This window comes from Hoplias malabaricus, chromosome 8 (genome assembly GCF_029633855.1).
Source record: "Hoplias malabaricus isolate fHopMal1 chromosome 8, fHopMal1.hap1, whole genome shotgun sequence".
In the NCBI taxonomy this organism is placed as follows: domain Eukaryota; kingdom Metazoa; phylum Chordata; class Actinopteri; order Characiformes; family Erythrinidae; genus Hoplias; species Hoplias malabaricus.
In genome coordinates, this window is record NC_089807.1 from 33,223,510 (window position 1) to 33,251,135 (window position 27,626).

Here is a 27,626-nt window from a genome sequence, read left to right on the forward strand (position 1 = left end):
AACATTGTAAATGACCCCGTCCAGCTCCACTGGGTAATAACTCTGTGTTTGAGGCTCTGAGCTCTGTCTTGATTTACCGAACCTCGACATGCCCACGGATGAAGCCACGGTTCCTGCTAGAGAACCTGCTCTTCTTTGGTTCCAACTGGGAACAAATTTTTCTGGTTAGCAAACCAGTTTATGTTGGTGGAAATGTGTCAAACTGTTACAAATTCATGAACTGGAACTTTGAGATTAATTTTTGTGCTATTCTTTTTGGCACCAATCTGATTCCATACAAAAGCACTATATGAAATATGGCTGAACTAACAACAGACTGTAGTAGCGCCACCTTGCAGAATATAGCTGAACTAACAGCAGAAGGTGAAATAACGTTCCTACTCGTGCATACGTATTTCAACATTAGGAGTCAGTGAGTCAATCAGTCAGTAACGCTGTATTTACACTGCTCTGGTGCCTTGACGGAGGTGAATGCATCTGACCTCTCCAACTGGCCGCATGTGTTCCCTGCGTCGTTCAATTAAATCACGTGTGGGTGTTTGCACCGATCAGGCAAACACCAGCTATCTTCTGATCGGATAGACACATTTTGTTGGCTGGATTCATTTGCATAAAGTTTATCTCATGTCAACTTTTCGCCGGACCACATCCCCCAATCTTGACGCGCTGGACCCATGATGCACTGCGCGACCACGTCTACTGGAACCAACATTTTGCATTGAAAACAAGTGGTATACATTGCAGTGTGTCAACCCACCGGAGCAGTGTAAATGAAGCATAAGGGAAAATCTTCTCTTCTAGGCCCCTTAACATATTTCATGCCTTTAGTCTTAGATTGTTTTTATTTTCCACACATTTGCACAGTTATGAAGGATGACGACTACACTTATCTTAATAAATATTTTTACTCAAAGCCAAAAATTTATTTCTGCCTATGTCATTGTCAACCCCAACATAGTTGAAACTTGAGCACAGAAACTGTAATTCCAGTATTTGGAGCCTCAGCAGACTCTGAAAGGGAAAACTAGGTCTGGAGTAAACATTCCACTTGTCAAAGTCTACTTAAATTCACAAAGTACACCTTCAGTTACCTTATCAAAATTGAGGCTGTTTATATAAAAAAGTGGTGTATTTCCTGATAACACAGAACATGAACTTACTTGTCTTGAGAATGCTGCAGCAGCAGAATTTTAAGATTTAGTGGCATCTCTCCCAATAAGCGTAGGTGGTTAGGGTTTATAGTCAAGTACTGGTAGGCCTAGACAAAAAAAAAACAAAAAAAACAGTCAACCAAGCACGAACCCTGTTACTTTAAGGAACTCATCCAGATGGATGAATTATCAGACGTGTTGTTGATAAAAGACCTGTTCTATAGGGAAAGGGGGACGAAATAGTAATGTAAAAATGCAAGATTCAGCTGACCTTTCTGTGTTCAGTGAAGCAAAGTGCATAACAATGCAGTGCTGAGGCACGGAACAAGATCAAGGCTTTGGAAAAAATGTTTTTCTTTTGTGTGGATCTGGGACCAGCTGCCCATTATTAGACTAAAATTTCTTAATCCAATCCTTTGGGCATATCAGTGTCCACAGTCTTATTGTATCCAAACTATAAAAAAAATCACTTAAACCAAGATAATAAAAAGGTAACCCCCTAGTGGGACATAGAGGATAAACAACATATTTAATTATGCACCGTTGGCTGTTAAAATGTTTCATCCTCTCCAAAGGGTAATTTCCTTAAAAGTTCAGAGAGCTGTACCTTGGAAAGTGTATGAAGTGTGTGGTCGATGGCTGAGAGGAGACTGCTGCCTTTATGGTGTGGAGTGGACTGCAGGGTCTTTTGCAGGGCCAGCAGGGCAGCCAACTGAGAATGACCCATATCTGAACATGCTGCCCGTAACACACTGGTCATCTCACCACAGCACAGAGAGCTCTGAGATAAGTAGATATAGAGGATGGTTGGCTCTCTGCACAATGTTTTAAAACAAACATACATGGATACAACATACACGCCTTGCCCCAAAAACATTATACTTTATAAGTCAGCACTCCAGTAATAGGTACTCCCAAAAATGTAGTGTCCCTATATTTATATATATATATATATATATATATATATATATATATATATATATATATATCCATTGTCTACCGCTTATGCAGGTGCAGGTCGCGGGGGAAGCAGTCAGAGTAAAGAAACTCTCCCAAAAAAAGGGAAAGGTCGCTCTCCCAAGTCACCCCTTCTAGCTCTTCCGGAGGGATACCGAAGCGCTCCAAGTCTTCCCAGCGGTGTCCTCCCCGTTGGACATGCCTGACACACCTTGCCAGGAAGGCATCCAGAAGGCTTTCAGACCAGATGCCCAAACCACCGTAACTGGCTCATCTTGACATGGAGGAGCAGTGGCTCCAATCTGAATCTCTCCCCAGATGTCTGAACTCTTCACCTTATCTCTAAGGTAGAGTCCAGACATCCTGCGAAGAAAACTCATCTCAGCCGCTTGTACCTGCAATCTTATTCTTTTGGTCATTACCCAAAGCTCATGGCCATAGGTGAGGGTTGGGATGTCGATTGAATGGTAAATCGAGAGCTTTGCTTTTCGGCTCAGCTCCCTCTTCACCACAACAGACCACGTTAGTGTAGACGCCACACCGATCCGCCTATCAACCTCCTGCTCCATCTTTCCCTCACTCATGAACAAGATCCAGAGATACTTGAACTCCTCCACTTGAGGCAGGAGCTTACTTCCAAATTGGAGAGAACACACCACCCTTTTCTGACTGAGTACCATGGTCTCAGATTTGGAGGCGCTAATTCTCATCCCTGCCGCTTCACACTCGCTTGCAAAATGGTCCAGCAAAAACTGGAGATCCTGGCCTGATGAAGTCAACAAGACCACATAATCTGCAAAATACAGACATGGAATCCTGAGACCACCAAACCAGACACCTTCCACCACTTTGCTATGCCGAGAAATTCTGCCCATAAAAATTATGAAAAGAATTGGTGACAACAGAGTCCAACCCCAACTGGGAACAAATCTGACTTATTACTGACAATGCAAACAAGGCAAGATAAGGCAAGTTTATTTATAGAACACCTTTCATAAGTGTTAAATTAAAAGCAAGAATAAAAATCATAAAAGTCCATAGGGACTATTGGGACTCTATAACTCATAGCAAAGAGCCCAGAACCTTATACTCCTGGAGCACCCCCACAGAACACCCAGATGTCCACACAATGTTTCAGAAACGTGTCAGACAGGGCAGCCCCACAACATCCAGAACCTCGCGGAATGCGGGGTGAATGTCATCCACCCCCGGACCCTTGCCACCAAGGAGTTTTTTGACTACCTCAGCTACCTCAGCCTGGGTAATAGACAAGCCCTTCCAAGAGTACCCAAACTCTTCGTCCTCTGTAGAAGACGTGCTGGTAGAATTGATAAGATCCTACAAAGTATTCCTTCCACCACCTAATGACGTCCCCAGACAAGGTCAACAACTCACTACCCCCGACATATACAGTGTTGAATAACTGCTGGAAACTATGGAAAACTGCTTTCCCCTCCTGAGCCGCCTGACGGTTTGCCAGAATCTTCTCAGGACCAACCAAAAGTCTTTTTCTATGTCCTCACTGAACTCCTCCTACACCCGAGTTTTTGCCTCTGCAATAGCTGAAGATGCAATTCGCTTGGCCCTTTTGTACCCATCAGCTGCCTCCAGAGTCCCAAAAGCCAGCCAGACTTGATAGGACTCTTTCCGGCCATAGCTCCATTTAGCCACCTCAACAATGGAGGCATGGAACATGGCCCATTCGGACTCCATGTCACCAGCCTTTATTAACTTCTTTCATTCATTCATTCCTTTTCTGTAACTGCTTCATCCTGTTCAGAGTTGCACTGGGTCCAAAGCCCACAAAAAAATACTACAAAAGTCACACAACCTGGAGAGGACACCAGTCCATTACACACACTCATGTAGCCACTTACACATCTATATATATTATATAATTATTTCAGTAATTCCATTCAAAAAGTGAAACTTGTGTATTATACTGATTCATTAAACACAGCCTGATATATTTTAAGTGTTCATTTATTTTATTTTGATGATTATACCTGACAACTAATGAAAACTCCAAATGCAGTATCTCAGAAAATTAGGATATTGTGAAAAGGTTCAGTATTGAAGACACCTGGTGCCACACTCTAATCAACTAATTAACTCAAAACAAATGCAAATGCCTTTAAATGGTATCTCAGTCGAGTTCTGTAGGCTACACAATCATGAGGAAGACTACGGACTTTGTTGTCCAAAACTACAGACAGTTGTCCAAATGACGACCATTGACACCTTACACAAGCAGGGCAAGACACTAAAGGTCATTGCTAAAGAGGCTGGCTGTTCACAGAGCTCTGTGTCCAAGCACATTAATAGAGAGGTGAAGGGAAAGAAAAGATGTGGTAGAAAAAATTGAACAAGCAATAGGGATAACCACACGCTGAAGAGGATTGTGAAACAAAACCCATTCAAAAATTTGGGGGAGATTCAAAAAGACTGGACTGCAGCTTCAAGAACCACCACGCACAGACATATGCAAGATATGATTTCAGCTGTCGCATTCCTTATGTCAAGCCACTCTTGAACAAGAGACAGCGACAGAAGCGCTTCGCCTGGGTTAAAGACAAAAAGGACTATTGCTGAGTGGTCCAAATTTATGTTCTCTGATGAGAGTAAATTTTGCATTTCCTGTGAAAAGGCAAAGGAGGAGAGGCAAATAATCCACGTTGCTTGAGATCCAGTGTAAAGTTTGCACAGTCAGTGATGGTTTGGAGTGCCATGTCATCTGCTGGTGTTGGTCCGCTGTGTTTTCTGAGGTCCAAGGTTAACGCAGCCATCTACCAAGAAGTTTTAGAGCACTTCACACATCCTGCTGCTGACCAACTTTATGGAGATGCAGAATTCATTTTCCAATAGGAATTGGCACCTGCACACAGTGCCAAAGCTACCAATACCTGGTTTAAGGACCATGGTATCCCTGTTCTTAATTGGCCAGCAAACTCGACTGACCTTAACCCCATAGAAAATCTATGGGTTATTGTGAAGAGGAACATGCAATATGCTAGACCCAACAATGCAGAAGAGCTGAAGGCCACTATCAGAGCACCCTGGGCAGTGCCACAGACTGATCAATTCCATGCCATGCCGCATTGCTGCAGAAATTCAGGCAAAAGGAGCCCCAAGTAAGTATTGAGCGCTGTACATGCTCATACTTTTCATGTTCATACTAAACACTTGAAATATATCAGTCTGTGTGTAATGAATGAGTATAATATACAAGTTTCACTTTTTGAATGGAATTACTGAAATAAATTAACTTTTTCATAATTTCTCAGCACCTGTATGTGTGTGTGTGTGTATGTGTATGTGTATGTGTATATATATTATAAAGACCTGGAATGCCAGTAAGAAAAGGACATTAAATGTCCAGCCAACTGTGGCGTTATTTAAAGCATTATTTTAAGCCATCCACAGGATGCAAAATTTGAAGTTTTTTGCCATTAATTAACATTACACTAGGAGATATCTATATGGTCCAGATTGTGGTTGATCCGCTGTGGCAACCCCAGATGGGAACAGCCAGAAGAAGAAGAAGACATATATGACATATAGACATATAGGAGACATATATGACTCTTTTCATGCCTTAACAGCAGCACACAATCACCTGTAGCAGAGCGAGGTATTGGCCAGATGCAGCTGGGTCATACTGGCTGTAGCACTCTACCAAGTCCACACAGACCTGAGAGAGCACCTGGGGGAAATTGTGCTGTAGAGCCAAACTCAGAGCCTGGATCAGAGTCTCCGTGGCATGTGACAACTTTTGCTCCACTGCCCTTCTACTGGTCTGTAGATAAGCAAACACAAGTAACCATTAGGTTGAATTACCTGATGAGTACATGTAGCTGTCCACTATTGTTTTGGATAATAGGGCAAAACAGAATTTCCAAAATAGCACTGTACATTAAAAATGATTCCACTTTTGGAATTACAAGCTGGTGACCCAACAGTGGAGATGTATCACAGAATGAAATATACCTACAGTACAGTAGTATACAGTAGTAAGTACAATTATGTAGCCAAACAGCAGACAAAAGTTACCCCTGATCTATTTGCTAGTCATTTGGATTATTCCTTCCTAACCAGTCTGAGTGTGTGTGTGTGTGTGTTAGTGTGAACAAGTATGTTGGGGATCAAACACTACCTGTGGTGCACCACTTCTGGTAGTCTTCTCTCTACTCTGCATTGTGCTTCCCTCCACTCCTCCCTGACTTGAATCTTCTTCATTCTCATCCTCAGTTGCATTTTCCTCTTTTCTGCTCTCCACCTGATGAAGCACAGGGCTTTATTAAGTGTCTCCAACCAATTACACACTCTTAGGTTTGTGTTTACTTAATTACAGATTTACATTATTTATTAGTGGCCATAAAATTATTCAAGATTATTTATGAACATGATTTTCAAATTAATTTTAGAATTAGCCAGTAGCTGGGTGCCCTGTGTTAAACTTGCTTGCACACTGACACACATTGGTCTTGACAGGGATTAAGCTTAGTCCTGGACAATATCCTCCTTTCAGTGGAAAAATCACAATTCAAAATGCTGTGTAGTCCAGGACTAGTCTAATCCCTATCTGGAAAACCATCCCATAGTAATTACCAGCGAGCACTTATGTTTTTATTTAAAGGCACTTAAATAGTTAACACAGCCAATACAAATAAAAAATAACTTAATTATATCAAAATAACCACTATTCAAGGAATTACATGCCCTTATCATTTACCCATTACATTTCCAGCTGTCAGACAAAAAAAAAAAAAAAAAACAGACAATTCTCACTGCATCATTACATCGCTACCAAGAAATTCAAGACTATGATGTATGCATTCTATTGAACTTGTATTTTACTGAAAAAAGTACAATGAACACCTTCCAGTGTTTTTGCCCTATGTGAAGCTCTAATGGATTGGCATAGGATATTTTACATCTTATCTTGTGTATGATGGGTTCGATTCCCGGTCCGGGTGACTGTCTGTGAGGAGTTGGTGTGTTCACCCCATGTCCGCGTGGGTTTCCGCCGGGTGCTCCGGATTCCTCCCATGGTCCAAAAACACACGTTGGTAGGTGGATTGGTGACTCCAGAGTGTCCGTAGGTGTGAGTGTGTGAGTGAATGTGTGTATGTTGCCCTGTGAAGGACTGGCGCACCCTCCAGGGTGTGTTCCCTGCCTTGGGCCCAATGATTCCAGGTAGGCTCTGGACCCACCGCGACCCTGAATTGGATAAGCAGTTACAGATAATGAATAAATCTTGTGTATGATTGTAATTAGAAAACATACATAGTAAATATATATATATATATATATATATATATATATATATATATATATATTTAGAGTGCAATACCTGCAACACACTTAAAAAAACAACAAAAAGATGGGATAAAGATATGCTTACATCACATTCTCTTTTTAAATACAAAAAAAAAGTAATTTGGGAACTGTGGATACTTATTTTTGCAGTGTAAACGGAAATTCTGCTTTATACAAGAGGTAATGGTGTGTCACTTTCATCTTTGACATAGAGAACTTCATTCTTTCATTTATTTATGACCTGTAACTGCTTATCCATTTCAGGGTTGCGGTGCATCTGGAGCCTACCTAGAATCATTAGGTGCAAGGCAGGAACACACCCTGGACCTCACCCTCACATACTCACACATTTGCTCACACCAATGGACAATTTTGGGTCGCCAATCCACCTACCAACATGTGCTTTTGGACCGTGGGAGGAAACTGGAGCATCTGGAGGAAACCCACATGGACATGGGGAGAACACAACAAACCCTTCACAGACAGTCACACGGAGCTGGGCTCACACCCACACCCTCTAGCGCTACCATGCCGCTCCATAGAGAACTTGCTATATGCTTTTCTCAAATGAGAAAGCTGAAACATGGAGTTGTCTAACCACAGCATATGATGGTGAAATATCTAAAGTCTTTGTAATCTTCCATTGAAATATGTCCTATTTTAACTTTTTAACAATTCTCTCATGAAGCTGGCAAAAATGTGGTTAGACATGAGCCATCTTTGGTTGAAAAGGCTGAGCCTTTAATGTATTCTACTTTATAAATTTGTTTTGTCCTGTTTATTGTGGAAAAACCTGAATACCCTTAAAAATTTCACTCTAAATTGGACCTTATCCCAACTTTATGTTGCAGGCATCAAACTAAATATTTTTTTATATTTAAAAAACACAAGCTGATCGGATACCTTCTTTGTATTTTTGTAAGTTAAATAAAAGTCAAATTAAAAATGTCAGTTAAATTTCTTCTTGTTTTTGTTTTGTTTATATACATTTAATTCTTATTTTTAAATTCACATTCTTGCACTCTTTACACAATTCCCTTATCCTGGAAGTGGATTTGTATTTGTCAATAATGCTGCTGCTACTGTGGACACTGTATGTACCGTTATGGGTCTGTCCCACAAGGGAATGGGGTACAGTGGGTCTCTCTGCAACACTATCAGCCTCAGACACTTTCCCAGCATACCAAGGGAACGTGCTTTTGTCTCTATGCAGTCCAGCGAGAGAGAATTGATCACAGACAACTGGGTCAAAGCCGTTTGACCCAGAGACTGAACAACGGTCAACCACTCCTAAAGGATTAATAGAGAAGAATGGGTAAAATCAGAAATATATCATGCTGCATACTGAAAGTACATTTGTTTACATATTCACTATAGTATCTTGTGCTGGATAAAGCTCTGGTGTCATTAAAGCCAACAAGCTTTGTTAAAGTGTTCTTAGTCTTATAATACCTACTAAAAGAATGGGAGTAAATAAATAAATAGAAAAAATATATAAATAAATACACCATTGCTTAGAGCCTGAGGTAAGGATGTGCTCTGACCTGCTCTAGATCACTCAAGTCTTTATTGCTCTGGATGTAGTCCTCCACAGCTCTCTCAATATAGCTCTTCTTGCTATGGACTCTCACTTGAAACTTCTCTTCCTCACACTGCATCTCCAACATCAGCAGAGCCAAGTCAACCAAAGTCAACCTAATGTCGACACACATACGCATTGCAGGTAGCCTAGACCACCCACACTGAATAGAGAGACAAACATGTAGAAATATGTAATATTATTGGAAAAACACAGAGAGTGCTCAGAATGCTAAATACTGAAATAGTTAATTTTAGATAAAAGCAACAGAACAGGGGATAGCTGAGGTCAGTATGTGGGGTCAGACCTTACACCACATGTCATTTAAAGGTGAATCACAATCTCAGACCAAACAAACACTTCATATTCATAACCTAAAGAGGTAGTCTTTGTCCGAATCAAACTGAACCAAGGTTTGATTCATGTGCATTGTGAAAACTCCCATTTGTTTGATTAAGGCTTTCGGACCAATTACAGGAAGTTGAGGCAACATAAAAGACAGAGATGGATGTGACCAGATTTACTTACTGCCTTCTCACTAAAAAGAGTAGAAAACATGTTAAAGCCTTTAATGTTACTGTAAATTCATTACCATTACCATACCATACCATTGTCCCTTAACAGAAATCTGCATCAACATTGGACAGTAAACACTATTTCTCATGAAACCTTTTTCAGTGTATTAATCTTCAGGATTGTAAATGTGAGGGAAATAACATATAACACCTCTCTCCAGTCTTATCTTGCTTTTTATGTCATATTATTATATATTATATTAATATTATATTATTATTAAACAAATGTGATTTCCGCGACATTACTTCTGCTTCATCCCAAAATTCAACAACACACAATGCACACCACATTAATTAGTACCACATAAGAATCAGAAGGGAACACGAAAAGTGCAAGTGTGTTTTGAAACATATTTGGCCTTTTAAGGTGGAATCAGATAAGGAGTTCAACACTTTATAGTTTAATAAAAAATGCAAATGTGAAGGTGGTAAATAAAGAAATATTTCACAAAAAAAACATTTGTAGTGCCCTCACTAAAATACAGCATTAACAGATCAAATGTATACAATGTTTTATAATAATAATGATTTATAAAACAAATATTGTGGTTCAACATCTGGTCCTGATTTTAGGTGATTTTTAGGACTTACGTGCACACATGACCTTCCCAACTATGAAAACAAGAGACTGAGAAAAACACAACACAAAGAATGTGTTCATTCTCTGTTCAGGATGCCTTTATTCCAGTATATATTTACATTGAAATTATTTGTTTGCTGCTATATTAATGTGTAAAATGTATGATATTGCACATTTAACAAAGAGCAATACCAAGTGGGAGTATATATTTGTGTGGAACAATAACCATGTGACTTAGATGTTAGTGTGGATACATACTGGGTGAGAGAGAGGGAAAAACTAAGAAATCCCTCCTGGAAAAGTGGGTTACAACAATACCTGCAAGTTATGAATTATTCAACAGAGCAAGTCAGATAGAAGACGAAAGAAAGAGAGCCAAAGACCAAATAAAATAAATCTTTTGGGCAACTCACATCTGGGCCATGAGCAAAAAAAATTAAATTAAAAAAAAATGTGAACAGCACCCCTGTGGTCCACTGAAAAGCATTTTTCCAGTTTTAATCTTTTAACACTTTTTCCCAATTTATGTTTTACAATTCTCAGGAGCTGGTTGAATGGCAGGTATACACAGTGATCAAAGACAGACTTCACTCTGTGGTACAGTGAAGATTTTATTTGTAGTTTTCTGACCTTTGTACACATCCTTACAGATATTACACTCTTTAAAAAGCCCGGAGGCGGCATGGTGGTGCAGCAGGTAGTGTCGCAGTCACACAGCTCCAGGGGCCTGGAGGTTGTGGGTTCGATTCCCGCTCCGGGTGACTGTCTGTGAGGAGTTGGTGTGTTCTCCCCATGTCCGCGTGGGTTTCCTCCGGGTGCGCCGGTTTCCTCACAAAAACACATGTTGGTAGGTGGATTGGCGACTCAAAAGTGTCCATAGTTGTGTCATATGTCATATGTGAGTGTGTGTTGCCCTGTGAAGGACAGGTGCCCCCTCCAGGGTGTATTCCTACCTTGCGCCCAATGATTCCAGGTAGGCTCTGGACCCACCGCGACCCTGAACTGGATAAGCGGTTATAGATAGAGAATCAATGAAAAAGCCTGGAATCTGTATGGTGGACCACCTTTATTGATTTTGCTTGGAGACCAGCACCATCTGCTGTACGTAGAGATATATAACTTATCCAAGACACAGTTGTAAAAAGTAGCACTGATACATAACTTAGATTTTGGTATTTTCTTCAATATTTGTAACTTGATTCTGCACTTTTACTTAGAATAAGTCAGAAACCACTCTTGGTGTGTTTAATTTCTAGTCAAGTCAGCATTTAGAAACAAGTCATTCATTTTCTAGCATCTAGGAAAAAATCAAAAACTATAAAGACAGGCCATATTTTTTTTTTGTATGTGCCTTTTTTTAAGATTCCTTTCCTTTTGAGCCTTGGCTTTCAGAAATTCAAAGAAATCAGACAAGATATTTTTTCATGCTTTTGTCCAGAATCAAGTTGTTTTGTTTTAACCTTAAAAGGCCAAACATGTTTCAAAACACACCCACCTGCACTTTTCCTTCTGGACTAAAGATTGTCCTTCTGACAATTATCCAGTATTTCTATGCCCTATACAGTGTGCTTCGTGTGCTACTGTGTGGTTTGAGGTAAAGCAGAATTAATGCAGTGGATTTTGCAAAAACTCTTTTTCAAGAGAAACAACACACTCACACACACGCAAACACAGAGAGAAAAAAAAAATATTTCAAATACGTGAACAGAGCAACTGTATAATTGCTTTTGCAGTTAAGAATTCCCAAAGAGCTTGAGTGTTTATTTCGCAATTTTATAAACATGAACACTCTGTGTCCTCTATAATGAAATAATATGCTTGGGAAAATAAAACTCTCCAGTGCAACATGAGGCAAAATGAATTAGTAGGGCTGTTTACTGCATTTGGTTCAATGCTGCTGTGAGCTTGCCTAAAAGATGACAATTTAGGCGTGGTAGGGTTCAGCTTATGCTGGGCCAAATGAACAAATTTGGTGAGGAGCCAAATCACATTTCACCAATCTTACACCAGCTTGTCCCAGACACTGTAAGAACATGATGAAAATAAGTATGTTCCCTGCAAAATGGAAGCCTTCATATTTATCTGGCCAGCAAACAGGATAGCTGTTAAACTAGCAACAGCCAGAAGTTAAAGCTGGGAAGTTCTATTACAGAATCTTCAATGACATGCTGAGTCTATCAGAGCCTGCTGGTTTTACTGGGTCATGTCGAGTCTATATTCAGGTCTGCTATGTAATACCAGCAAGCTTTAATTCATGATTATAAATCTAAAAAAATGTAAACTGACTTAACCTTAATATAAAGGGAAGGTGGTCAATCAGGTCAATTGACCTTAACCAGGGGTTCCCAAAACATCAAAACATTCCAAATGCACATTATTAACATGACTAGAGTGCAACATCAAGCTTTTAACCTCATAATTTAGAACTATTTTAACATTTAAAAAATGTCATAATTCTGTAATATATATATATTTTTAAAAAAATCCCCATTTCATTTTTTTTCTTTTTTTTTTACTTGCTTAAACTTTGTGTCACCATTTACATAGTGATACATTTTCATGACAAATGGACTGCATGGGATAAATGTATATTAACCTCCATTAGATTAGAATGAGAATGTTTTTTATAATTTTTTTTTTAAAGAAACAAATTTTAAGATATGTACGAGTATTGTTTTGTTTTGTTCTGGACAACAATAATTTGTTATAATACTATCGAGTACCTCAGGAGTTTGTAGAAGCCTGCAGCAACAGGCAAGCTCTTCCTCCTGCAGGGCCACAGCCTGCTGCATAAGCGAGAAAGCATCAAGTAGATGCCTTTGCTTCTCTTCTTTGACGGAAGTAAGCACAGCCGACATTCTTTGTGGGAAAAGAAAAAAAAACAGTCAAGATAAGCTAACAAAATATAGTTCTTCAAATTATCACAAGGATAAGGTCAATCCAGCCTAAAAGGCTCTTAAAAATAATGTGTTGTACCTTAGAGTGTTGGCTTGCTCCAGAGTTGTCTCAGCTGCAGGACTTCTGTAGCCATGATGGAGCAGAACGTCAGTACTGTGCTTCAGAGTGTCACACACTGATTTTAGTGTCTCTACCATTTTGGCCTTGTCAGGACAAGCAGGTCTCAGTGCAGAGCGAGACAAAACTGCCTTTCTGGAGAAGAGAAGAGGAGGGAAAAAAAAGACTTCACTCAGTATACTGCAATTTTTCACTTCTGAAACTGCACATGGTATACATGCAACTAAGACACAACAAACAAATAGAAAACCGCACATTCTCCTTACTTGGTCTGCAGTGATGCAATGTAGAAATGGAGGAGAGGAGCCCTATTTGGTCTCTGGTCCAGAGCTGACCTAAGGAGTCCAATGACTTGGTTTACTATCTGGCATACCTAAAGAAAAATAACTGTTACTACGTTATTTTATCTTCTACACTCTCAGAACATTCAGTCTTGGAACATTTGAGAGAATTCAAACGTGTATTTTTAAACACACAAATAAAGGAATTTCGGCATAAAAAGATTTTAAATAAAATTAAATATTTCTGCTTTCAGAAGTGAACCCAAGCCATTAATGTCATCCTGACCTCCAAAGATAAAATAAACTGTAACAGTTTTACTCTAAAGATTCAGGTTTTAGACATATTGATCAACTTATATACTTTTAGCTTTTCCCATTAAATCGATTTTAAGAAGACAGCCTTTATTGTTAGTGCCACATAAATGTTACCTTAATTAATTTTATTAAAAATAAACAATTATTAGTATTTTGCATATAATCAGAATTAGAATTTTGGACCTTTTTTGTGCAACATCTATAGTCAGTATCAACAGTAGTATGTTATATTTTAAAGTAGTGCAACGGACTTTTTGTCCAATAGATGGCACTATAGCACTAATTTTATAAATATACCAATCCCATTTCTGCCAAAGCTGGGACATTTTGTAAAATGCAATAAGAACATGACAGTGATTGATATATTGATTGATTAGGATCTTGAAACTTACAAAAATTACAAATTAAAGACTTAATTTTTTTTTTTGCAAATAAAAAATATGAATTTGATGCCTGCGGCACTCAGAAACATTGGAACAGAGGTACATTATACACTGTTACATCACTTTCACTTTTTCACTCTATAACAGTTTTGGAACCGAGTATATTAGTATACTATGAGTATACTTCAGCTGATAAACATTCAGTGGTCAACCTTGCCCGAGTCTTCTCTTGATGACACTCTGCATCTACAATATTGTTGTAGCATTTGCAAAAGTAGACCTTGACCTTGGCGCCATATATAATATAAAAATATATTCTGCATGGTCTCTTTCATCTTTGGCACAGATAACTCCACGTCTGCTTATCCTGTCAAACAAACTGAAATGTGGATTCATCTGACCATGGGATACAAATCCACTGTCTTTGGAACCATCTGAAATGATCTTTGACCCAGAGGACTGCTTCTCCTTGAGTCATAAAGCTATAAGCTGCAGCAGCAGACTGTAAATGGTCAGAAAGACCTCTTTTACAATTCTTTGTAATACTGTGTTAAACAATGTTCATTTGGAAATGTGTGACAATTTTTTATGATGTTTGGCATGAAGTAGTCAGACACAATCCATCTATGCTGGCAAATGGACAGTATTTTGATAGTTTTTTAACCCTGTCATAGTACCCTCACCTTTAAAAAAACGTATCTTCCAATGTTTCAAGTAGGTGAATCTGATTATTCTCTAAAATGTCACTCTTATTTTGCCTCTGTCCCAACTGACTGCGTTACAGGAATTATATTTAATATGTGTTAATATTAAACAATAAATACTATTAATTTGGTCACAGAAAAAAAAATTCATTGTTCTTTTGTCAGTTTAATACTTTGTCTTAAATAATCTTCAACTAATGAAAGTTATTATAAATGATTAGCACTTACATTATTTAAGGATTAGTACAATTATTAGAATTAATGCTTGATACTGCTGTAATTCATGAGTCACATTCTGTCCTATTGTGCTTTTGCAGTTTTTGCTCAATTATGAAAAGCTGCTTCATCGTCACAGATTAAAACAGAAGGCCATATTAGGTGCATAAATGTATGGTGTGAACCTGTGTAAACATGTCCTCTCCTGCATGCTCTGCAGTGGAGTTCAGGAGGTCCTGAGTAAGTTGGTACAAGAAATCCTCATCTCCACCTATCGCATAAGCCTGTTCATATAAAGCGAGGGCCTGATCTTGCTGCTGTTCTTTACTGGCTAGAACAGCCTGCAGATGATAACTCTTAGCAATTGAGGTCTGGTCTCCAAATTCCTGGAAATAAACATGACATACAGTGGAAGATAAATCTTCTACAAGGAAAAAAAATTAAATACGACTTTTTTTTGCACATTTTAGGGCCCAATTTCTGTTTACCCTGTTTAACATTCAAGATTTAAATAATAATAATAATTCACACAGAAAAATAAATTTTATGTTTTATTCACTATCCTCCACACCGCCAAAGACTACAGTCTCCAACAGGCAAATTTAAACAGCTTATATGATAATTGTTAAATAAACATGGGTTTTAACTGCGTCGCGGGGGGTCCAGAGCCTACCTGGAATCATCGGGCGCAAGGCAGGAATACATACCCGCGACCCTAAAATTGGATAAGCGGTTACAGATAATGGATGGATGGATGGATGGGTTTTAACTGTTTAAATGATGATTTGAAGTCATTTGTTGATTTATGACTAATTGTCCATTAAAAGTTCATTCTCTCTAAAGGCTTGTTTACCCTGGCATTAACATTTGTTTAATGTATGGATATTATATGGATATTATTAGATGGATTCTGTATACACTTGTCATTAAAAGGCATCCCCAGCCTGAAAAGATGAGATCTGATTTTACTTTCCCATTCACACATTGCTACTACCAGTGTAAACGTTTACAAAAGTCAGTGAATCGTCTGTGCCATGACTAGGGCTGTGCCATATTGTATCGTTCGCAATAATATCATCATAATTTTTGAAATGAATTAAAAGTCTATATTGTGATATCCTAATGTTTACCTAACAACGTCATGCAATTAGCCTTAATATGGCATATGTTCTTTACATTAGTAATTAAGGCACAATGAAGTACAGTGGAAAGTGGCTCTGAATGATTGAAATTACATTTGTAATAAAATAAAACTTTTTAATAAATAAAAACATTTATTACTTTTGATATGTATTACATATATTTAATATAGTGAATAACAATATAACATTTTTTGTTGCAATAGTGAGTTCTTGAAATTATATTTTGAAAAAGTATTTTTCATTGTTTCATCTTATCGCCAAAGATATCGTTATCGTAAAAATACCCTAAAATATTGTGAAATTATTTAAGGGCCATATTGCCCACCCCTAGCCACGACTGTCCAGAGGAAATTTTGGACACGATAGATAAGTCAAGACCTGTGGTAAAAAATTGTGTCAGGTTTTATGAACACCTGTCATTCCTTTGTGTACAACCACACTTATTAAAGTTAATCTGTGAAAACATATGGCCAATGTTCTTCTGAAAACAACACACCTTCACTGTTCCGACTCTAGACCCGTGTGTTTCTGCTTGCGTAACTCTGGATATAGAAAACACATTCAAACTATATAGAAAACACATAAAACTCTGATTACATTTGTGTTAAATGTGGACGAGATCCATCTCTGGCTACTTCCGTGTGGTTTGAGTGATCTGATTATGATTCGATCACATTGTGCCTAGGGGGGTGTTTACAGCTGTTTTTTTTCCTAAAATATGCAAACATATTTTCACTTAAAAATCATCAGAATATGGCTGGAACTACTGCGGCTAAAAAACTACTAGCCTTGCGCTGGCAACCTCCACACTCTCTGAGATGGAGACAACAGATTTTTTTTTATTGACGTTACCAATCCTGAATTTTCAACCGTTCGCATTCATGGTGCCAAGGAAAGGACATTATTGACTTGGGAGAATGCTGCTGTGAAATTTTAAGCAAGGCTTTGATGTAGGACACTATGTTTATTTCCACGTACTGTCCTTTATGTTATTTTGTTTTCGATAAGCAGGCCATGGAATAGGGGTGCCATGGTGGGGTGGGGGTGGGAGTTGTGGGTGGTGCACATAATTAATCTTTTCTATACTAATCTTTTTTTATTTACTTTTCTATACTGTATTTCTGTGTTATTGATAATAATGAAAATAAATATATAGATGATAAAAAAAGAATAATAATGTAATAAATCATCAGAACATGTAATTGGACCAGAGGCATACATGTAAATATTTACTTATTTTTCTCCTATCCTGCCCTACCTGTGAAAGGGCATTTCCAAACAATGTCTGGACCTCATTCTCCAGACATTTTCCAATGTGCATATGTCAAAAAGGTTTCTGGATAAAATGTTCCTGGATAAAATTCAGGGCACGTGTGTATACCACTTACTTCACTGATGCTAGAACTCAGTTCACACTGATGTGTGAACAATTGTGAGTGTCCTCTCTCACCTTGGCCACCAGGTGAGCCTCAGACAGCAGGCTCCTGGCAGCCTGGTACAGGCCCATGCTGAGACACAAAGCAGCTTTGTCCATCCACAGCTCTTGCACAGTCCACTTGCCGAACCTCCTGCTGGACACTCTGTCTACAGCTGCAGGTTTCCAACCATGAAGAGGCACCAGCTGCAAGTGGAGATGTGTTTGTTTCGGCACTACTTTGATTTACTAAGAAAAGTCATGGTGTGTAGCAGACAGCAAGAAAGAGTTGATCATTCCTGTTAAACCCATGCGCTTCATGTAATGTGCTTTGTAACAAACCAACCTCATGTGTCTTGTTGCTTTTGCCCTGTGATTGATATTCATTCCTTTCTTTCAGAAGAGTAACAGCCTTTCGACACCTAGGATAATATAAAGACATAATACATTGAAATGTACTGTATGGTGTACATGAAGGCTTATTAAGGAATCTGCATTAATCTAGAAAATCAAGGTAAATAATACAATTTTAATTCAGTATTTCAGCTCAGCAGCTGAATAATAAGGTTTAGATTCATAAAAACGAACACAATTCTCCTTATAGGTTTTGAGTTTTATTTTAAAATACACTTAAAAGGAACATCTACAATTATGGGAAAACTCTGGTTTGTTTATATTCTGAAGCTTATCGTTTTTGAATGTGGTATGTTTGGCGGAAAAAAATGACATGTACATGGCTGAAGTTTAACTGTTTAAATTACCACAACAACTCATTTTTGATACACAAGCCGGTGTTGTTTTTTAGCAAATACTGTCTGTGTTTATTTTCACGCATTTAGCATTCTGCCGAATTCAGAGTCAGTTCCATATACAGCAAAAATAGATCAAAATTACCCATTTATACAGCAGCAATAGAGCAATATCCTCATCTCAGTTCATGCTTTTTAATGTTTGGAAGTCTCTTTGTGTAATAACCTCCCCTAAAATGCTGTTTTACTGCTAGGGGCAGGTAGAGAAAGCCTAGAATACCAGACACAAACTGCATGGAAATGATAAGGAAACGTCCTCAGAATTACATGAATTGAAATCATGAACGTCACTTTTAGTGGTCAAAACAGCAGAATTATTACTGATATTTCACTAACCACTTTCACAATGATACTAAAAAGGTCCAAAAAAAAAAAATATATATATATAGATTGCTTACTCCATCTGTTCATCTTCAGGAATACGAGCCAAGCTCAGTAATGCTTCTCTGTATGGGGTTGAAGACTCAAGCCCCAGATCACAAGATGTTTTCACTATCCTGAAAAACATGGAGAAATAGGTTGTCTCCTGAAAAGTCTTTGTATAGTGGTATAAAATGTATTATAATGTGGATCATTTTACATACCTGAAAAAATCCAGAGTAAACTAAAAGCAGGATGTTCACTCCTGTGGTGTACATATTAAGCTACCCCATGAAAACCCCATAAAATATTTTGGCCTTTTCATATGCTTCTAAAATATGATACAATAGCAAAATAGCCCCAGCAAACTTCCATGGGCATAGAACAAGACACTTTCATACTCCACTAATTCATAGTTGAACTTCCTTTCACTATTATTGATAATAATTTTAATAATATTAATATCTTTCATATTATAGAATGACCTGGCAAATCTAAGAGCACATATAGTCTCCTTTGCACATATAATTTTTGCCATTTTAAATATTGTAGTCAGACATGATTTTACTTATTAGTCCATCATGGAAGAAGAAGAATGCCTAATATTTTGTGAGAGAGATACATTTGGAAAAAAAAAACACTAAATTCCCCCCTAATTCCCAAAAATTGCAAATACTCTCTTAAAGTTTGTTAAATCACACCTGAAAGAGGTATTTAATGAGCTTAATCTACTTCAGGAAAAAGATATACAGACTATATGTAGAATAAATAGGCAAAAATTAACAACCATCAGTATTTTGGTGGTTTTATATTTTAGTTTTACCACATTTTTTCTGGTTGATTCCTTTTCAATATATTAGTTTTGGTTCTAGCTTTATTCATGCAGAATGTGTAATAGAATCACTCATATTTTGGTGGAAATATTCAAGGGACAACACAGCGACCCAATTTGTATTGGTTCAAACCATGCCTGCTGACTGTACACCTGGCAAACACAGCACTCAGTACCTGAGGCGGTAAAGGTCAGAATGACTCTTGCTGAGGGAGATGTCATTAGCAATGACCTCAGCCAGATGCAGAGGAGGCAGACTTAGGGGGATCAGAGATACAGATACCAGCTCCTTCACCAAGAGATCCAGATAGAAAAGAATTCGACTCTGAAAACCCACAAATACAGAAACATGTCTTTTTTTCTGGGCACATTCAATCAGGAGCAGAAAAAGGGGAAAATATGTGTAGTCATTAATATATGAAACAACAAAAAGGTAAACAATTTCAATTAAATAAATGCTTCTCTGTAAAATCCTTTCTAAATGCATATAGAATTATACTTGCTTTTATCATTTACACTTTTTAGCATAATGTACTACATACTGTACTCTGCTCTCTCTTGCTAAAATACAGTAAATGTTCTCATAGGTTCTCCTTTCTTTGTTTTAAACCCAAGATAAAAACATGCAGCAGAATGTTTGTAGTTACAGCCACATTCTAAGGCTTGTGAATAACTACGTTGCACCAATTTCTACCTGCAACTTACTTCTGACTAAAATTAGGAAAAGACAAGGATGGAACAATCAACAGACATATAAACTTATTTTAAAAAATACATTAATTAATGTTTTTACTTTATGTTCCATCTTTTCATTGTTGTTAACAGGCACTGGATCATATTCTTCCAAAATCATGTGATAGTTCTAATTCCTTCATGAGTCTGAAGATCATGGTCTTTTTCCTGTGGCTCAATACATCTACGTCAAATTCAGTTCAGCAGACTGATTTAGCATGTACCTGGCTCCAACTCTCAGAAGAGTAACACAGCCTCCACTTTAACACTGACTGGCCATAAAACTCAGTATACCCGCTTGATCCACAAGTAAGCTCAGATATCTCAGTACAGATCAATGCTAGAATTTTCAGCTCTGCTGGGTCTTTGATTATATATGTCAATGCACAGAGTATGATACTGGGACGAATTAATGACTGACAGTATGGATACACTGTCACCTACTGGTTGTAGCCACTGACCTGCATGTTAATGCTGTGCCTGTTGATGGAAAAGGGGCCACTGTCATGCTTAAAAACCTGGCGGACCTCTTCCGGACACTCAAACTGAGCCCACTCTTCTGGGCTGGAAGGTGTGGAGGCATCTAAAACTGGGCCTCTGAGCTTCTTCTCAACAGCAGGAGGCTGGGCAAGATTGGGGTATGCATTTTTAAAAATGAATATGGATGTGTAGCAGATATAAAATATAGAAATTTTATTTGTATTTCTGTTGTATTATTTTATTCTGTCTTTGTGTAAGCTCATTTGTATATCTATTTTTGTTTTATAGGGACTAACATCAGGTTTAAAATGTGTCTACATTCCAGAAATAGATTAACCACCTCTTTTGACTTTTTGCCTTTATCCTTTTCTTTTTCCTTATCTTTTTTGCTGCTGGCTGCTGACAGAGGTGGACCTGGTACAACAGGATTCTGCAGCTCCTCTTTGATAATTTCCTGTGCTGTTTCCATGGAAACCTAAAAATAAATGCATATGCTGACATAACTTCACTCAAGTGGAAATCAACACATTTTATGTCATAAATGGCTAAAGTGCACTAGTAAAAATTACAAATTCAGCACAGTCTGTAAGCAACAAAACTACAAAATGTTTTTCAGTTTTTTGGGGGAGGGGGTTCTGTACACCTGGATATCAAAGGGGACATAAGCCTTTTCCTTTTCCACAAGGTAGTGCCATTCCCTGGGGTCTTAATAGAACATCTACGACATGCTTTGTTCAAAATACCAGTATCAAACTCAAACACACCATTCTCCCCATCTCTCACCCTGCACATTCCTTTAAATGAGTACAAGTCACTGTTCCCCTGAACCCAAGTGTACAGCAGTGAGAAGTGAGCAAGCAGAAGCTCTAATTTTCACTTAATCCTCTATTCTGCCTCTCTTTTGATCTGTATTTTTATTTTTATTTGCTCACTGTGTTTGTTTTGCTCATCTTTGCACTCTCACTTAAATGCAGATACAGTGCTGTAATTGGGAATCTGTTGAGGGAATGGTACAACTTTATAGTCTCTGGAATTTATATTAGAAAATATAATTGATTGGTAGGCACTCCAGATACCCAAATAATGTGTAAACAGATTATTCAAATATATGTCCCATTTAAATGAAGTAGTGATTAAAATACAGATAAAATTCAGGCTTCAAGTTGTTTTCCCTCAATACTTTTAATTATGCAGTATGTTTTTAATTATGACTTAAGAGAACAGCATCAGTTTCCATAATCAAATGCCACACCTAGAATAAGCTCTAGGCCTTTGCCTGCTCTCTTGTAATGTCATGATGCACAAATGGCCACATGTCATGGTCCAAGTGGAGAATATGCATTAAAAAAGTGGTAAAAGTCACAAAATAACCAGAGCATAGTAAGCATGCATCTGGCTTCAAATAAGATTAAAGGGAGTAAGCGGAAATAATCCAGAACTGAAGCAGGCTCCAGTATAAGTTGGCGTCACCTGGGACAAACTCAAAATAGCAGTGCTGGAGGAGGTTTTAAGCTGAATGATGGATGCTGATGTGAATTTACTTAACTGATCTCACTCCAAGAAATTTTAAAAATGGGTATTTATAATTTCAGTCTTAATGGAGAGGGCACACACTGCCAAATGGCCAACCCGTTTCAACACAGGGTGCATTTCAGTGATTCTGGTTCTAGCGAGAGTAAGCTTAGCCTAGACAGAATTTGTGCAATATAAAATTAAATCTAAATAAAATTTAAACATTTCTTCTACAGGTTCTGCGCAGTTTTCATATATAACTGTGATATTAAATATACCCATAAACTAAGGTGACAGGTAATAACGGAAGCTCTACAGTCAGACCTTGCAATTCGAAGATTTTAGACTACTTCACCACGCCTCCTTCTCACTCAAGCGAACCAATCGGAGTAGGGGAGGGCGGGACTACTTTGTGAACGAAACGCTTCTCGAAATTCTATGTAAGCTCTAGAAAAACAAAATCCCGGACCTTTGTGAAATTCCGCCCGGACATTTTTAGTAGATTTTAGTTTTGCTTTTTATTTAAAGCAAAAGAAAACAAATGCTCTGAGCGAAAATCTATTTTATTTACTTTTATATCTGTACATTTTGGTTTCATTCTGTGTATTTTTGCTCACTTACGGGAAAGTATAGTGAGGCATTTGACGGATTAAGCTGAGTTACATAGTGCTGTTTAAAACTTTTAAGTTTGAGAAAAAGAGATTTAAGAAGCTATCATCTGAGCAGTAAGAGATTATGTGCTCAAATAAAAATAAAAACAAATAACATTATTAGTGATATTCATTGTGCCAATGTATTGGTTTAACCTTAAATTTCTCTCCTTGTGACAGTGCAGTTATATTTGAGGTTTTCATTTTGCTAAATAAAGTGTGCTGTTTATTTCACAAATTCATATGATCATGAAAATCATCTGAAAAACATTTTTTCTTTGCTCACTTTTTTTGTTGCTCCCAAAACATTCTTTTAGAAAATAATATCCTATTTTATATTTGATTATATATAATTTATAATACAAGCACCACTCTCCTTTAGAAGATTATTCTAAATAATGATAATAGTAATAAATGTCTGTGGATTTGTTCCTGATTTGCAGGAGTGTTTGTTTTTATGAGGCATGTTATAAAACATCAGATATGCACGACAGTGCAGATGTAACACACCGGTTCAGGAACAGTACGAGGTTCTAAAATGTTGCAATGTTGGATCTTGTTAGTGAACTGACCAGAGAGACATCACTCGTTAATAAACCATAAACCTGTATCATCTCTAAACACGTTAAAGTTCTCTGTGCTGAGCTGTCTGTTAAATCCAGCAGCAGCGCAACATCAACCGATTACACAGGTTACAGAGCCTAAACTCTTTTATATTTCAGTGATCCACATTAAGTAACTGTCTGACTACATGAGTAACAAAATATTCAGCAAGCAATTGCCCTTTAGCTACTGGAAGTTGCTCTGAATAACAGGCTGTATTAGGAAGAAGAATTCATTCATTCATTATCTGTAAGCTTTTATCCAGTTCAGGGTCACGGTGGGTCCAGAGCCTACCTGGAATTAATGGGTGCAAAGCAGGAACACACCCTGGAGGGTGTGCCAGTGCTTTACAGGGCAACACACACACACGAACACTTTTGAGTCGCCAATCCACTTACCAACATGTGTTTTTGGACTGTGGGAGGAAGCCGGAGCACCCGGAGGAAATCCACACGGACACGGGGAGAACACACCAACTCCTCACAGACAGTCACCCGGAGCGGGAATCAAACCCACAACCTCCAGGTCCCTGGAGCTGTGTGACTGCGACACTACCCACAACGCCACCATGACGCCCTTAATTATTCATTCATTATCTGTAACCGCTTATCCAGTTCAGGGTCGCGGTGGGTCCAGAGCCTGGAATCATTGGGCGCAAGGCAGGAATACACCCTGGAGGGGGCACCAGTCCTTCTCAGGGCTGTTTATTTATTTAGTTTGTGCATTTTTATGAACTTGTACTTAAAGTTCAGCCATGTCAGATGATACTTTCAGCCTCTTTCAGACATTACACATTTTCAGGAGCAGGTGTAAATTTCATTCGTACCTACGAACACTTTGAGACTACGAACATTCTTTCTGCTCGCATTTCATGACTGAGCCCCAAGGACTGCAAGGACATAACTGGCCTTGATGAGAGAAGCTATACTTTAGCGTAAAAGCACATTTGTATTCAACCATAGAGATTCCTGCACAGTAATATGTACACATAGCTAAGAAAACCTGAATATCTATATGAAAAAATCAGGGAACCTGAATGAAATTCTATTCTCTCCCTCAAAATAGGCGCAAAATTCCCTAAAATTTACACTGATATACTGAACATTTCAAATCCAATGTGTTGCTGGAATCCAAGGTAAAAATATCATTGCGTCACACCTTAATTTCTTACTGACTGTATTAAGCATCATGTACACATTGATTTGAAAAAGTATTTCCTCCAGGAGTATTAACCTGCCATATCTGTAGAACAGAGGAATAAGCCAGGAGCAAGTACTGTTGGTGTTTGGGAGACACTCTGGACTCCATGAAAGCCAAAAAGGCATGTGCTCTCACAAGACCATCCAGACGCCACACCTCCTTCAGCTCAGATAGACAGCTTACTGGAATCCCCACTTCTGCCTGCCCAGGGGTTCCTAGCAGGAAGACATATGTCATTAAATATTAGCACTGAACAGATTAGATTAGAAATTGAGACTACACAAACCAATTTGTCGATTATCAGGTAGGTATGCTCCGTAAAGAGGATTACGGCATTACATTTTACTTGAGGAATGCTGTTGCTGTAGCCATTTCAGTTAGCTTTGTATTGCTTTACTGTATATAGTCCCTAACTATAAATTCTGTGAAAATGTACACACCATAAATTGTTATGCATACATACTATTAGTACTAGTATCATCTTATTTATTTATTTTTTGTGTGTTATAATTAAAATAGAAACTGTTTACCGAGGCTCTGGATCTTGTCATTGGAAGCAGAGAGGAGGATGTCTATGGCTGACTTAATCTGCAGCTCTGCATCCACTACAGGAAAATTATTACAGTACAGCCACTCTCCGAATTCCAGCAGAAAATCCACCTTTTGCCTCTGACTGTCAGCACTCTGGAAAGAGACAGTGCAACATGAACCTGGGGTAATAACAACACACTATACTGCTCAAAGCTAAGATAATATATTATTCTGTCTTAGTAAAGCTGTTTGAGCTATGGGTATGCAGTACACAGGGACGTCCAGCAGATGTCGTTATATAAAAGCACATCTTGGAAAATAAATGTGAAAACGTTTGCAAAAGCACAGCTAAGCTCCAACTACAATTGAAAAAGAACTTTATTGGCACCAAAAATCATGGGCAATAAAAAAACAAGATGAAAGTTGGATATTGTCCAATAAACATGAAATTTGTCGGGTGGAACACATTACATCGTATAAAAAAAACTTAAAATGCCAGTGGAAGCCTATATATATGCTCCAAAATGTCTGTGAATAAAATCTCATTACATCAGCTTTGATTGTTTAATTATTTCAAGTTAAGATTTTGGAAATAGAATATTTTGTTCTAAGAGAGACATCACCAAATCACTGCCAGTATGCCACATATGTGTATATTTTCTATGCACCTGTAGAGTATCAATTGCATTCTGATAGCAGGCCCGCTGCTGCTGTAAATCTTTGGCACAGAGAGCCACACGATGCCACATCTGAGCACAGGCCCTTTCTCCCTCTTCTGTAAACCTCTGCATATCCAGCACAATACTCTCCCCAAGTTGGGCCTTCACCAGCACACGCTGCTTATAGAGAAGTCTGTATACACCCACACAAATATATAATAATCATGCAAATAGGAAAATAAACATGAACAGGAATATGATTCAGACACAAGCAGAGCATTGGGATATATGTTACACATTTCTTAAATTCCTGCATAATTAAACTGTTAAAATGAACAAACCCCATTCCTGGAAAGGTTTGGATGCTGTGCAAAATGCAAATAAAAAACAGAATGCAATGATGTTCAAATCATTTAAACTCTATATGTGAAAATAGCACAAAGACAACATTTAAAACTTTCAAACAATTAACCTGTTTACCCTTCAATTTAAATATGCAGATTTATTTATTTTTTCTTATCTAATTTTTAAATCAAATTTAATTTTAATGTGAGTATTTCAAATGCTCCTATGAATTCTATTTGGCCTGGCCACATTAACTCACACTCTATGTGGGCTGCGAGGCATCTCTCTGATGCCCTGGTCCAGAATCTTCAGGCCATTTTTCAAGTTACCCCCATCAGCATAAATATGGAAAAGCACGTTGTACATGGCTGCTCTAACTGCCAGGTCCTCTTCAGCCCCACCTACAGAAAGGAAGAAAATAGAGATAAAGACATATATGGAGTAGGGCCACAAGAAGAAGGGAATTAATTTTTAGCGCATTCTAGAAACTGGCATTACAGTACAATCTAAGATCAATACGCATTAATTAATAAAGATGGAAAATATTGACTTTAGCATAAACTTTCGATTATCTTCCTGGTAAACACGAATGCAGGAAATGCCACAATCCACTGTCCTCTTATTTTAGAGGTATAACCATGCATAAAAGCTAGATCAAAGCAGATTTTTTTTTTCTGGATTTAGCATAGTCTGTCCCAAGGAGGGATGCTAACTAGTTAACTGAGTTAGAAAAGTGTAATACCTTTGCTTAACAAGATAAAGCCTGTGTAAAGGCTTAAGGCTTAAGGTAAAGGCTTGTTTATTTTATATTTATTGGGGTAGTTGAAGCACAAAAAAGTTAAATAATAGTGGCCTGAATATGCAACTGTAAAATTAGTGCTGCACAATACTGCAATTTATATGAATATCGATCAATATTCATCAATATTATTGCTTATTTAAATCGAGCTAAATTATTTTCACCAGATGAACTGAATAGCTCTCTTTGGGAAGAATGACTCATTATAATATATATTGAAATAATAAGTAAATAAATAAATGCAAACTGTTCTTTCTTGAAATTTAATGCTATGCAATTGGTTTCAATGCACCAAACAAAACAGAAGGTAAGTGTTGTGGCTACTCTTCTGGGAAATTACAGGAGGCTATATCTTTGTAATTCATGTTAAAACATATTTTACCTTCTGTATCAATCAGCAATAAACTGTAGCACGCTGTATTTAATGTATTTTGTTTTATTTGACATCGGATGCCTGCAATGACCACACACATGCACACATGG

General features: G+C 37.9%; 1 protein-coding gene across 5 annotated transcripts in view; it reads right to left on the bottom strand.

Moving 5' to 3' along the window:
• LOC136705644 (cilia- and flagella-associated protein 46) overlaps positions 1-27,626 on the bottom strand; it is a 79,070-nt gene that overhangs the window by 22,171 nt on the left and 29,273 nt on the right. For 3 of the 5 annotated variants that reach the window (XM_066679318.1, XM_066679319.1, XM_066679317.1), the window contains exons 26-45: positions 26,604-26,745; positions 26,009-26,192; positions 25,340-25,493; positions 24,843-25,024; positions 21,185-21,319; positions 20,826-20,987; positions 19,809-19,957; positions 18,839-18,937; positions 17,978-18,053; positions 17,668-17,838; positions 15,261-15,461; positions 13,443-13,549; positions 13,138-13,311; positions 12,885-13,020; positions 8,972-9,169; positions 8,529-8,717; positions 6,262-6,384; positions 5,725-5,904; positions 1,759-1,932; positions 1,161-1,258 (exon numbers count right to left, since the gene is read on the bottom strand). In XM_066679318.1, the coding sequence (XP_066535415.1) occupies positions 1,161-1,258; positions 1,759-1,932; positions 5,725-5,904; positions 6,262-6,384; positions 8,529-8,717; positions 8,972-9,169; positions 12,885-13,020; positions 13,138-13,311; positions 13,443-13,549; positions 15,261-15,461; positions 17,668-17,838; positions 17,978-18,053; positions 18,839-18,937; positions 19,809-19,957; positions 20,826-20,987; positions 21,185-21,319; positions 24,843-25,024; positions 25,340-25,493; positions 26,009-26,192; positions 26,604-26,745 (3,034 nt within the window). Of the gene's footprint in view, positions 1-930; positions 1,012-1,160; positions 1,259-1,758; positions 1,933-5,724; positions 5,905-6,261; positions 6,385-8,528; positions 8,718-8,971; positions 9,170-12,884; positions 13,021-13,137; positions 13,312-13,442; positions 13,550-15,260; positions 15,462-17,667; positions 17,839-17,977; positions 18,054-18,838; positions 18,938-19,808; positions 19,958-20,825; positions 20,988-21,184; positions 21,320-24,842; positions 25,025-25,339; positions 25,494-26,008; positions 26,193-26,603; positions 26,746-27,626 lie in introns of those variants that run through there. The other 2 variants (XM_066679321.1, XM_066679320.1) reach the window with 2 other exon arrangements.